Source organism: Nicotiana tomentosiformis, chromosome 2 (genome assembly GCF_000390325.3).
Source record: "Nicotiana tomentosiformis chromosome 2, ASM39032v3, whole genome shotgun sequence".
In the NCBI taxonomy this organism is placed as follows: domain Eukaryota; kingdom Viridiplantae; phylum Streptophyta; class Magnoliopsida; order Solanales; family Solanaceae; genus Nicotiana; species Nicotiana tomentosiformis.
Window position 1 is genome coordinate 59,914,976 of NC_090813.1, and position 14,158 is coordinate 59,929,133.

General features: G+C 36.0%; 2 protein-coding genes and 1 pseudogene across 2 annotated transcripts; 1 reads left to right on the forward strand and 2 right to left on the reverse strand.

Moving 5' to 3' along the window:
• Window positions 1-372: 372 nt before the first annotated feature.
• LOC104114438 (uncharacterized) lies at window positions 373-1,694 on the reverse strand. The gene is made up of 2 exons (XM_009624894.3): window positions 1,623-1,694; window positions 373-620 (listed from the first exon to the last, which is right to left on the reverse strand). The coding sequence occupies exons 1-2, from the start codon at window positions 1,692-1,694 to the stop codon at window positions 381-383; spliced, it is 312 nt and encodes a 103-aa protein (XP_009623189.1). The 3' UTR covers window positions 373-380.
• A 3,352-nt stretch (window positions 1,695-5,046) lies between these two features.
• Window positions 5,047-8,152, reverse strand: LOC104114437 (F-box/kelch-repeat protein At1g30090-like; annotated as a pseudogene).
• A 2,542-nt stretch (window positions 8,153-10,694) lies between these two features.
• Window positions 10,695-12,076, forward strand: LOC138904888 (uncharacterized). Its single transcript, XM_070193386.1, has 3 exons — window positions 10,695-10,896; window positions 11,413-11,861; window positions 12,065-12,076. Exons 1-3 carry the CDS (start codon window positions 10,695-10,697, stop codon window positions 12,074-12,076), a joined length of 663 nt encoding a protein of 220 aa, XP_070049487.1.
• Window positions 12,077-14,158: the final 2,082 nt, after the last annotated feature.

Here is a 14,158-nt window from a genome sequence, read left to right on the forward strand (position 1 = left end):
AAAAAATTCTTAACCTCCTTAAATAGGAAAAAAAACCCAGGCTGAGGTACAATTATTTTAGGTATAGCGCCTTAAATAAGGGCGCTATACCCAGTTAAATTATTATTATGTCAGTTAAGCCCAGAAGAATTATTTGTGGGCTCACAAAATATGTATAGCGCCTTAATAAACGACGCTATACTTGCCCGTCTTTCCAAGTTCAAGTATAACGCTCTTTTTAAACGGCGCTATACCTTAACGAGCAAACAACCGTTAAGGTATAGCGCCCTTTAAAAGAGTGTTATACATATTTTGATCACTATATTATTTTTTCACATATTTCGGTCGTTTGAGCCCAAAAGAACTACATTTTGGTTATGGACTCCCCAACAGGAGAATGCTTAGCACATGATCAGACAATTTTGACGGCAGTAGCAGAAGTTGAATCGGACAGTTGGGTTTGCATTTAAAGGGGCGCTGATGTCATCATCAAGGTCATAGTCGGGATTGAGGTTTTGATCAATGGCTTCTCCGTCCTTTTCGAGACAAGGTTTGCAGGCCATTTCTATGGTTATCCAACCAAGAATTACACTTGCTACTGCTATCACTGCCGTTGTTATTGTTGGGATATTGGGAGGGTGCTAATTAGGAAACAAATCTAATTTATTACTTACAACATTAAGAAGATATTAATCCAAAAAGATATTTAGAATAATTTAGTAGCGAAAATAGGCTCATGCGATAAAGGTTCAAAGTGCAATATTTTTATTTTTGAAAATATACTTCATAATTTTAAAAAAAATAAAATAAAATACAATGTCAAAATATCAACATAAGGTGATATAACCCTTCTTGAATAATCAACACATTAAGCAACTTTCTAACAAAATTATACTTTTCGTTCAACAACATTGTTTTGTAAAAATGCACAAAGGAGAAGACTAGTTTTATTTTTTTACTCGCTAGTTAGAAATTTATAACTATTAACCATGCGATTTAGTTATTGTATTGTATTTTATTATTGGCAAAATGACCTCCGGACCACCTAAACTTGTACCAGTTTGTCATACCGGTATATAAACTTAGAATATTTTTATTTAAACACTTCAACTCATATATTTGCACAATATTAAACCCTTTCGCCCCTCCGACCATAGCGCGTGTATTACAAATATGCATACGTGGCCATCTAATCAGCAAAAGACCACTAATAGTACTACACATAAAGGGGCACCAACTCCCCCCTTAATTTTCTAAGTCCTACTTTTTATTTCTTTCTCTTTCTTCTCACCTTGGCTCGTCGAACTCCATCACATGTGAGATCTAATATTCTTCACTTATCTATAATACAATGAGAAGAGACTAGAATAAGCAAAAAATGAAAAGAAGCGGCGAAGAATAACTCTCGCCAATGACTCTAGAGGCTTCGGACAATTGAAGTTCTTGTAAATTTATAAATGGGTCATTGGGTTTAAGAATGTTGGAGATGGGTTTCCACTTATCTCTGCTTTTGAGTTCAAAAATTATACCTTTTGAAATAAAGTAAAGAATTCTAGAAGGATTTGTAAAATTCAAGAAAGGAAGGTCTAAATTGACGAGGAGATTTAATCATCTTCTCCACCACCACAGCAATACAGAGCAACCCACATTTCATCATTGACACCTACACGCGAGAAACCCTCCACTATTCTATCGCCTCCAACCTTGTCCATCATTTTTTTCCACAGTCATCACTTAACACCTATTTCCAACTACCTTAACCACCGGTCACAATCAGAGAAAAATTGAAGCTTGCTATTACGTCATAATCTCCGGCCATATAAAAAAATGTCTCTCGAAAACACCTTCAAGTTGTCCCCTGGAACCACTAGTAATAACACATTTTCTCTAAAAATTGTAAAAAAAAAAAAAAGAAAAGAAAAGAAAAAAAGGCAATCACGAAGTGGGGGAAGAGGATTTGGAGGAGAGGAGGAGAAGGAAGCAACGGAGTGAGGGATTGGAGAAGATGGAGGAGTTAGGGGGGATTGAAGGAACAGAAGGAAGAAAGAGTGGAAGGGAGAGGTATTTGGCTACTTCTATTTTATAGAAAGAGGGAAGGGTGAAGGAAGAAACGAGGGGTTTGGATTTTTCCCTTTCTTTTTTTGTCTTTTTGTTCTTTAAATCAACAAAAAGATCGAGAAAATTATACTTACGCGCCTTATAGCAGTGATGTGCACGCATTGTTACCATGTCAGCTACCCCTCCTTCACATAGGCGTAGTCAACGGTCAGAGTGGTTTATAATATTCATTTCAACAAGTAGGAGTGCTAAAATAGAAAATTCCTAAGTTTATGTACCGGTATGATAAATAAGTGCAAGTTTAGGTGGCCCGGAGGCCATTTTGCCTTTATTATTTATGGAATAATTATTTATTTGAATTATTCAATTCAATAAAGTATTATTTTAAATAGATTATTTGTTAAATGTGTGCCCTTTAGTTATGTAGTAGACAATTTAGTGTATGGAGTCTTAGCTCATGCACATAAGATTAAATTGTCTGTTCTCATAATTAACAAACTATGTTCACAATCGAAGATATTGTTGGGCAAAATATCTTTGATGATAGTAGCACAAGATTAAAGTATAATTTATCTTAATTATGGGAGTGATTTTATACTAAGTGTATATTGAACGGACCAAGTAGAGAAAATATATTTTTATACTGAATATATATAAAATATTTTCTCTGATTCATTAAATGAGCTTATACTCCAAATCTTGATATAGTTATTATGATCAAAGTGATTTATTTATTGTTTTGATTTATCAAAAGGTACAACTCTATTCAGAGTTAGTGTATGCCTAATAGATTGGATAATAACGAATAGCATTTGTGAAATAATAATTAGTTGATAGAATCCATGATTCGGTTTTGAGTTTGATGATACCCCTTTATGTAAGCTTATAAGGTTTCATGTGAAAACTTGGCCGGTAGATTTTGTATCCGTCACATGAAATAGTTTAAGCGGAATTGTAAAAGATTTAATTAGTTGATTAAATTAAATTGTCAGTGATTTAGTTTAATTGACTGGTATTTGTAGTCTTAATATGGGGAGTTAAAATAAGTGTTAGTGAATTTTTGAAATTTATATTGAGAAGTTCAATTGCATTTTTAATGGAATAAACTGCAATTAATTATAGTAGGATTTATTCTTCCAAATTTTTGAATTAATACTATAATTAGTAGCCTCTTGTTGTTTCTGTGGTCCCTGCTATATCTAGTAAAAACCTGGACAGACTTGGGTAAAATGTGACTTGGGAGAAAAGTCATCAAAATTTTGAGTTAGAGTAGGATTCTACTTATACTAGTAGAATCCTACACGTTTTGAGCCCCTATTGTAGCTTAATTTCGAAATTATTAAAGGAAGACGGGTTTTCACCCTTTCGTCCAAGGTCTTACAAAGAGCATAGCAGAAGACTGCAACCCTGGATTCTTGCTCTGTGGAGGACCTGTGCAATATTTTCAGGAGGTTAGTGCTTCTAGTGTCCGAAATATGTCATTTTCTAGTTTACATATTTGTGATACCTGGATTGTCTGCTTGCTTCCGCTGCGCATGCTCTAACGGTTATTACCCCCATTCCTCCCTAATTCTCCTTTGCTCTCTCTTTCTCTCCTGATATCTGAGATATGAGGAGTTGACCAGTAGCGAAATTTGAGAAAACTGCAAACTCACGCCAAGTATTTGTTCTGATAGTTGTCCAGATCCAAAATCGGGGTTTTAATTAATCTGTTTAGGTGAGACGGAGTTAACAGTGATGTACTTGCATTAAATTAGTTTTCTTTGCTAATTTATATCAGTTGTGATAAATTTTTGGTAGTCAACCATATCGCTAATCAATATGCATACACGTTATTATGTTATGAGATTTAATTTATATACAACGACAATGTAGTAAATTTTATACTAACATGTTATTTTTATCTATTGTAGCAAATAAGTTGGGTGATCTGAGGTGTAAAAAATTATTTAAAGAAAATCAATGTATATAAATTGAAATCTTATGTTTTTGTATTTTGTGTTCTTACACATGATCCCATAATGTCTTGCTATGGTATATAATATATCACGTCCACGTCCCCATATATTGTGACGTATAATGCCTTTTCATATAGCATTCGTTTGAGAAGTTCATTCCTCATCTCTTTCACATAACGAACTTCTACCTCGGTATCTTTAGATCATGATAAGTTAAGAGAATGTTTTTTGTTTATTTCAAAAGACAAAATAGGATGTTGCAGAATTTTCTTCTTCTTTTCCAGCTTATGTGAATTAACGGAAATGATAATGGTTGGTTTGTTTTCATTGTCCACTATAAACAGTTAAAAGGGCTAAATTGCCCAGAATTATGCCATTCTAATTCATTTAACCATATCAAGATGATCTATAGGCTTATCGTACATTCTGTTTTTGCAATTATCTTAACTTTACTATTTGTTTTAATGATCTAACTTAACAGTGTTAACAAAGAAAAAAGTAATCTAATTTTATCAAGCCTTTTTTTTTTCATTGCGGACTTGAGAAAATTGCAAAGCAGACGAAACACAGTGTCAGGCATAAGAACAACGAAGTTCTTCATTTCCCTGTCAAAACAAGCACAATCAACAGCATGATTAAATAAGCTTTACTAAACTTTGCCGATAGTAGCAGTCATAGTGTCACTGGGCTATATTTAATTGTTGGAATATCTACAAAAGTATAACTGTCACCAACTGTTGATTTGCTATTATAAGGAAGACAGTATCCACTATCCACCGAAGTAAAGAAAAAAGAACAAACAGAGGTTGATTGGTTTAAGTCTTTAAGAGAATAGGAAATAAAGGAAAAGAATAGAAAAAAATAGACTGGTGCATTTTTAAGTCAAAATATACTTGTTCCTCAATGTTTCCGTAGGCATTCCTTCCCTACCTTTATTTAGTATATAACCATTTCAAAGTTCCAAAATTACACCATCAAAACCTTAGTCCCAGATGTCATGCCATAATGAGATTATTACAAATTTTAAAAAAAGAAAAATAATAATCCAGCATGATCATAACGTAGTTCAACTAAATACTTGGATCATCAGTTAATTATATTATGTTACACAATTATATTATAGCTAAAAACATTACAAACCGAGGAAAATAAAAATTTATACTCGCCCTCATCTTTCTAGCCTTGGGCAGTCTAAGGTAATTGCTAGTATCCAAAGTAGAAGCTAAGCAAATACAACCTGTGCACTTGATGGTGTAAAGTCAGCAAGGTATTCAGGAGCATCTACCACTTCCCATATAACAGCAAAGCTACAATTCTTGACAAACTGATTCTTTTTCTGTAGCCTTGTGATATGTCCCACAGCAATATGAAGGTCTCGACCTACAACAAGAATCCAGTTGCCATAGCAATCTCATTGCATATCTGTTCAGGTAACGGAAGTCCTTCTACCATATCCCAGGAGTCAGTTTCTGTATCATAAACCATTAGTTTTGTTCGTTCGTGTTCTGACATAACAAATAATCGTACATAAACTACAACGCTTGGACCAGTCCAACCTTCTTGTAGTCCGGAAGCCATTTCCTCCCAATTATTTGTTTCAGGGTCATAGATTTGGCCCCTGGGCACAACTAAAAAGGGCCAAAACCAGCCTTCTGTCATCAGAAGCTTTCCGTTAAGAACTGCAGAGTCATATGAAGCCATGTTAGACCCCATATTAGCAATAGGATGCCAAGTATCTTTATCAGGATCCAGGACTTCAGCAGAGTTGATTTCATTATAAAGATCTGAGTTGTTTCCCCCAGCAACATAAATCATCCCATTAATAACTCCACTAGCAAAAAAGGACCTTGCAGTGATCATCTTCTTCATAACAGTCCAACGGTTTTTTCGGACTTCATATTTCAACACCACATTAAGGGGACAATTATCAGAGGCCACTCCACTGCAAACATAGAGAACACTTTCATGAGGCAAGGCAATACACCTGAATCCGTGGGGACAAATTTTTTCCTTGCACGGCATAGCAGGGATTGTGTGCCAGGAAAAGTTGTCAAGATCAAAAACTTTCCACAAAATTTTTCCAGTAGATTTATGAAAGGCAAAACCATGGATCATGAAAACTCAGCTCCTTCCTAAGCGTAAAGAATCGCTCTTTACTGTCGAAAAGTGAATACCATCGCTTACAAACAACCCTGCAGTTTATGTGGTTATCCACTGGTATCCGGAGGAGGCAATGGAGAGCAACATCATCCGGAAGTCCAGGAATTAGAGGTTCTCCTTTAAGCCACGATTGGAACTCAAGAGATTGATCAAGAAGAGCGGAACGCGTTGCAGCTAACCTAAACTTTGGGGACAAGGTCATTTGTGAATCCCCTAACTTGTGCACTGGAGCCTGATGTGTTGATAGCCTTACTCTTTGCATCTTTTATCTTGTTTAAAACAACATCAAGAACCAAAAATATTAAATTCCCTATCACCAATTTCCAATGTTCCTTTCTCTTCTTGATCAAAACCACATCTTAAGACACACAAATTCTGAGAAATGAACAAAAGAGCACACCATTCAGGTGCACCGGCACAAAGATAGATGCCCTGGTTATATGCATAGATTTGGGTATGTAAAGACTTTGATCCTTAAAACCATAAAACCCCAAATTGGAAACCCAAATACAAATTAATAGGCAAAAAATGAATTTTAAAAAACCTTAAATCCAGCTTATTTGGCCAAAGCTTTCACTTTTCATACCCTCCTAGCCCAATAGTATAAACACACTCAAACTTAACAAGCAACTTTGTAGCTTAAAAACATATATAGAGAAAGAGAACCAGCAAATACCAAACCAGAGCAACAACAAGCAATCACTAATCCTCAGAAGCACCACAGAATTCAGGTGATACCCATAATTTCTCAACAAATCAATAAACTCAAGAATCACAAAATCAAATAAAAAAGGCAGCCCTTTCCACAGTTTACACAACCTTAACTCAAAAAGACAAAAAGGTCAGGCCTTTTTTTCCTTTTCTTAATATTTTCCTTGTTTTTATTTCAGTGATAAAAAACCCTTAATAGCAGAAACAAGAAATACACAAAGAGTTCAAGCTCAAAATAACAGAAGACGTGAGACTTACAAATTATAGAAAAATCAACCGATCCCAGTAGCAGAGTAAAGATGGAGACTTAAGTCGTGAGCCACCAGAATGTGCAACTTTATACATAGCTTTTTTATTCATTCAAAAAGAAGATTGACTGATCCATAAGACTATTCTGCTTCAAAAGCAAGAGATTCTTTTCATTTTCGTGCTTTTTTATTTGGGCTCCAGCTTCACTTGATATAGCTCTCACGGCAATGAGGAGCGTGTGATTTAATAAACGGAAAATGGTCAAAACTACTCCTATCCTTTACTAAATGGTTTACAGATACCCTCCGTCCACCTATTCGTCCAAAAAAGTACACGACGGTAATTCTATTAACAAAATTACCCTCGCGACTAACGGCAGAACCTGTGGGCCTTCTATTTAATGAGGTGGCATATTTTTATGGGGCCACGTGGCATTTTGGGTCAGACAGCACATATGGGTTTAGTACCCGCCCCATAAACCGAACCTGCCCCAATTCTCTTACAATCCGGGTTAAAATATAACCTTTTCGGCTTCTTCTTCCTTCTCTGTTTCATCCTTCCATGGCTTCTATGGTCTACCCCTTTTCCTAACTGGTATATTTTCTTCTTCGCCACCTCCAAGATCCTCGCGAACAGATTGTAGTACAAAAGATGAGGGCATAAAGCACTGAAACTATAAAGTTAATTTGATACTTGAAGAGCTTTGAGTTATACAAGTAGACATATGGACCAAATTGATGCGTGATTTGTGTCTAAAAAAATCAATTAGATGATGTTCTACATCGAAGATGATCATCTAAGACCACAGAATACCACATACAGGCACCAACCTTAACTTTAAATTTTCCCCTTCCCTCTTCCTCTACTTCAAAAGAAAGATAAAAAAAATAAAACATTGCAGTAAAGGGTTCAAACTTCAAAACATAAAATTTGAAACTTAAAGTTATATATTAATAAAATAAATCAAGAATATCAAACCACATAAGATAAGAAGAACAACTTTACATTCAAACAACACACTAAACACAAAAAAAGATTGAAAAAATCGTAATTGATTCTCACCAAAGCAGAAGTCTTTCTGCTGGCCATTGTTCGGCCTACACTTCCAGCCATGTCCGCTCCTTCTTAGCTTTATCAAATCCTAATAATAATAATGATAAATTCATAAGTCAAATTTGCTTAGCAGATTTTTCGTAATCGGGTAAAAGAAGGTTGTTTAATGTAATTTTGACACGGATAAAAAAAATCTAGGGTTGGAACTTGGATACTGTTAGTAAGTCGAGCTCGACCCATTTACCTAATCCAAAATAAGACCCATATGTTATTTCACACTGAGATTGCCGCGTGGCCCAGTGAAAAATCGACATGTCACTAAATAGAAGGTCCACAGGTTCTGCCGTTAGTCGCCGATATTTTTGTTAATACAATTGACGTCGTATATTTTTTTTTAGAGGAATAGATGGACGGAGGACATCTGTAAACTATTTAGTAAACGATATGGATAGTTTAGGTCCGTTTCCTTTTTAGTAAAACACCAAACCAGTTATTTCATAATCGGGTGTTAATCAGTTTTCATTTTTAATTCTTGGGATAGAGGTTGAGCTCACGCGCTTCATAAGCAAATGAAAACCTCTAGAATTATGTGCAAAGCACAAAGCAACAAGTACAATCCTTATCTCCCAAGTCACACCTCTCTCATTTTAACTTATGTCTTGCTTTTCCTTTTTTAAAAAAAAAAATATTTAATAAGTTTTTAATTTTAATATTTTTAGCTTATCTTTAACCGATACTCCCTTCGTCTCATATTATGTGTCGTATTTCTCTTTTACATGTCCCTTAAGAAATATTAATTAGGGAAAGAATTAGACTATTCTACCCTTATTTATGTCTTAAGATATAATCTCTCTTCATTGAATATTTATTCTATTTATGTGTTATCTCTATCTTCAAGAACAATTATTACTAAGGGTAAAAAAGAAAAAACATAATCAATTTTGTCTTGAACTTCTAAAATGACAAATAACTTGAGACAACTATTTTTGGTAGCCATGACTATTAATATTAGACAAAGGGAGTACTTTCTTTCAGGAATGACATGAAATATTTACGTTCAACGTACAAGATTTGAAAGATATTTTTAGTATGTGAAACACATAAATATCAGAATTTTTCCAGAGAATAAAACTCAAGAAAATTAAATAATTGAACTTAGTACTACAAGATGCTATGTCCTATATGCTTATGAATTACCTTAGATTATAAAGTAATCAACCTACGCCTTCGGCGATGGGAAGGAGGGGAAGACATAAGAAAAGCAATACGAAGGTTCAGTTAGCAGATTTTATTGCATCGGCGAGACGGAATGGGGAATCAGGCAAATCAACACCAGTTCAAGGAACCCTAATTCGTGAAAAATGGGCGATTATCCCAAAATCAATGGTGATTTCAAGGATGACGACACCAAGTACAAGTAGGAATTTGAATCCACAATACACGACCAAGCAAGCTAAATTTTAACAGGCCGAGGTACTGAATTTGAATAATTTGGGGAACAAAAAGGCTGAAGGAGAAAATATTGATGTCACTAACATTGGGAAGCAATTGATTACAATTGAAGGAACTGCGAACAGGAAAACCACAAATAAGGTGATAAGTACTCAATTGCAATTGAATGAGATCTCTAAGGATGACATGCAAAGTGTGAAGCCGGGGAAGAAAGTCAGTATAGAGACCGGAGGCTCTGGGGTTCAGGCACCCAAAACTACTGGTGGAATAAATGCACATGAAAGGCAAATCCTGGGCGAATCTGGTCGCTGGTAATACGTTTGCTGGCAGGGGGATGAGGCTTACCTATGTTGCATCAATGATTCAAAATGGTGAGAAAATTGTTGAATTACATCAAGCTGAAATTAAAAAGGAAACAGAGGAATGGAAGATGACAGTTATTTTGTATGTGGTTGGAGATACACCTGGAGCTATAAAGTGATTCATTGCCTCGCAATGGAACTTTGTGGCTAAACCGAAAGTGTACTATCATAATGATGGCTTCTTTGTGGTGAAATTCAGAAGTGTAGAAGAGAGGAATGAACTGTTACACTCAGGCCCTTGCACAATCAGCAGTAAGCCAGTAATTACTAAGGCTTGGACCCCTGATTTCCATTTCAAAGAAGAGGTAATAAAACACTTCCCCTATGGGTTAAACTGCCTAACTTGCCATTGAATTGCTGGGGAATGGATTCACTAAGTCTTATAGGAAGTGGGATGAGGAATCCAATATATGTTGATGAGTGTACAACTAAAGTAGAGAGGATCTCTTACGCCAGAATTCTCATGGAAATGGACATCACCAGGCCATTACCTACGAAAGTACCAGTTAAAGACCCGAATGGCAGAAAATTCGAGCAAGCAATTACCTATGATTGGAAGCTTGTGTACTGTAACACCTGTTTGCAATTGGGCCACAGTTGCCAAGCCAAGCCAACACATCAACAAGTGGTCAAGCCACAGAAGCAGAAATAAGAATTGAAGCCAAGGGAACTGGGCAACCAAGGATCCAAAAAGGATGATGCACAAGCAGCTATGGTGGATAGAGAAACAGAGACAAGCCAAACTAGGCAAGTACCAAATCCTGCTCAAAAGACACCATCTGAGAAGAATGAAGGATGGCAGGCAGTTAGAGGGAAGTCTGATAGTAAGAATACCCAAGCAGCTACAGAAAGAGTAGTAGCAGTGGGTAATGGCTTTACTGTACTCACTGAGACATATCCTAACCAGATAAGCAGTATGACTAGTAGGGTAAAATAAGGACAATGTAGCCACGGGGAGTCCTGGAGGATGGTTTGCCAGACAAACTACTTTAATGAAGTTGGTTAATTGGAATGTTAAAGGCTTAAATAAAGCCTATAAGCAAAAGGAGATGCAAAGGTATATTAAGGAGCATAATATTAGTATAATGGCTATTATAGAGCATAGAGTACAAGAAAAATACTCACACAAATTGTTCAAAAAATAGCTCATAAATGGGAATGGTGTGCAAACTGTGATGGTGGAGATAAAGGCAAAATATGGATTATTTGGGATCCCAATGAAGTCAAATTTACTATGCTTGGGCATAAACCTCAGAATATTCACAGGGAGGCACTCATATATGCTACTAGACAATAGTTTACTTTCACAACTATATATGGCCTGCATACAGTAGAGACAAGAAAAAGTTTATGGGTGGATTTATTAAGCTGCAGTCAATATCAACTAAAGCCTTGGTTGTGTATGGGTGCCTATAATACTATACTATCAGTGGATGATAGAATCAATGGTAGTCCAGTTCAGGAAAATGAAATCAAAGACTTTAATGAATTCTTGATAGCTGTTGGAATGTCTGAAATGAGAATAGTAGGAAGGAACTTCACACGGACTAACTCCCATGTGTTTAGTAGAATAGACAGAGCGATAGTGAATGCAGAATGGGTAACTAATATTCTCCAACTGGATGCTGTGATTATGGATCCTGTCTTCTCAGATCACTTTGCAATGTGTGTCAAGTTTGGGGATGAACCAAAGGTCTCAAAGCCCTTTAGATTTTTCAATTGTTTGGCAGAGCATAAGGACTTCCTACCAATAGTTTTAAGAGCTTGGAACAAACATCAGCAAGTGGAACATATGTCTGCAATCTGGAGAAAGCTGAAGGAAGTTAAGAAAGAACTAAAAAAGCTGAGTATAACTGAATTTAAAGCAGTGGACGTGAAGGTCAGGACTGCTAGACAAAAATTACATGAGATGCAAAAATAGATAAGAACTGCCAACTCAACTCCACCGAACATTAATGAGGAGAAAGAACTGAAGAAACAACTAGAGAAATGGGTTAATATAGAGTAGAGCATATATAAGCAGAAATCTAGAAACCAATGGCTGAAATTAAGAGATTCTGATTCTGCTTTTTTCTTTGCCAGTTTGAAGAATAGAGTAAGTCAAAACAAAATTAGAAGTCTAGTGACCACTACATAAGAGGTAGTACAGTCAATGGAAGCAATAAAAGAGGAAATAATGGGGTTCTACAAAGAGTTATTGGGATCCTCTGCTGATGTTATGCTAGCTATACAATCAGGCATTATGAAAGAAGGAAAGGTGTTAGATAGAAGCCAGTAGCTGAAACTAATTGAGCATGTCACTGTAGAGGAGGTTCACAATGCACTCAAAGGGATTAATGATTTAAAGGCCCCAGGGTGCGATGGTTTAAACTCAATGTTCTTTAAGAAATCATGGGGCATTACAGGTCAGGAGATCACCAAGGCAGTACTTCAGTTCTTTAATACAGGTGAAATGTATCTGCCTATCAATGTAACTATTGTTACCTTAATACCAAAGGTACATCATCCTTCAACTATTAAAGAGTTCAGGCCTATTTCCTGTTGCATAGTGTTATATAAAATCATCTCCAAGATTTTGACTAATAGACTACAAGGGGTAATAGACAATTTAGTAGATAAAAGCCAGTCAGGATTTGTGTCAGGAAGAGTTATCACAGATAATATAATTCCGAGCCATGAGCTGGTGAAAGGGTATGGGAGGAAGGGTATCTCACCTATATGTATGATTAAACTGGACTTGCAGAAAGCTTATGATTTCAAAGAATGATTTTTTTAGAACAAGTCCTGGCTAGTCTAAATATACCAGAGAGGTTCATTAAATGGATAATGGCTTGTGCTTGCACTGTGTCCTACTCAATTCTTATAAATAGAAAACTTGTGGAACCATTTAAAGTTAGGAAAGGCTTAAGACAAGGTGATTCACTCTCTCCATACCTATTTGTCATTAGTATGGAATATCTTACTAGGCTGCTCAAGACCTTGAAGAATTATCCCGACTTCAATTTCCATCCTAGATGTGATAAGCTAAACATTATACAGCCGGGGTTTGCGGATGACTTGTTGCTATTCTGTAGAGGAGATACTTTGTCTGTCTAAATGGTATACAATTGCTTCATGGAATTTTCAAAAACATCTGGGCTAAAAGCAAATGTGGCAAAGAGTTCTATATACTTTGGGGGTGTACCACAAGATATACAACATGATATAATGTAAGCAGTTGGTTTTAGCTGGGGAGATTTGCCTTTCAAATACCTGGGTGTTCCACTTAGCACCAAGAGAATCTCTCTGACATAGTGCCAACCTCTACTGGAGAAAATAATAGGAAAGATCACTTCCTAGACTTCAAAGTACTTATCCTATGCAGAAAGACTTCAGTTGATTAAAACAATGTTGTTCTCCATCTAAATTTATTAATCATAGATATTTGTAATGTCTAAGAAGCTAGTAAAAAAAGATAGAAATTGTCTGCAGAACCCTTCTATGGACATGTGGAGTAGAAGCATCAAAAAAGGCTTTACTATCATGGGAGAAAGTATGCTCCACAAAGACTGCCGGTGGAAACAATGTACTTGATATATATACTTGGAATAGGCTGCAATTTGTAAGTTGCTATGGAATCTTTGTAAGAAAAAAGACAAATTGTAGGTCTAGTGGGTTCACTTGTATTATGGGAAGAAGCAAGCAATGTGGGAAAGCACTCAAAAAAATGCATCTTGGATGGTTCAAAAGATCAATAAAGCCAAGGGATATTTAGAAGCAACAAGAATCACTATGCAGGAAATGTCCTCTTGGAATTTTTTCTCTATTAAGAAACTATATAATGTTATGAGAGGAGAGTTTCAAAAAGTAACTTGGAAGAAACTGACGTGCAACAACGTAGGGGCTCTAAAATGGATTTTTATGCTGAATCTGGCCATACAAAGAAGGCTTCTTACAAGAGACATGCTACATATGTGGGGGATAACATATATATTAATCTGTCCTATGTGTAATGATGAAGATTAATCTATGGACCATTTGATGTTTAGATGTGAAATATTTGAAAGCATATGGAGTAAACTGCTCACTTGGCAAGGCATAGCAAGGCCTGCGATGAAGTGGCATAGGGATATACGATCAGAGGCGGATGCAATGTATTACCTACGAGTTCAATTGAACCCATAACTTTCGATGCGG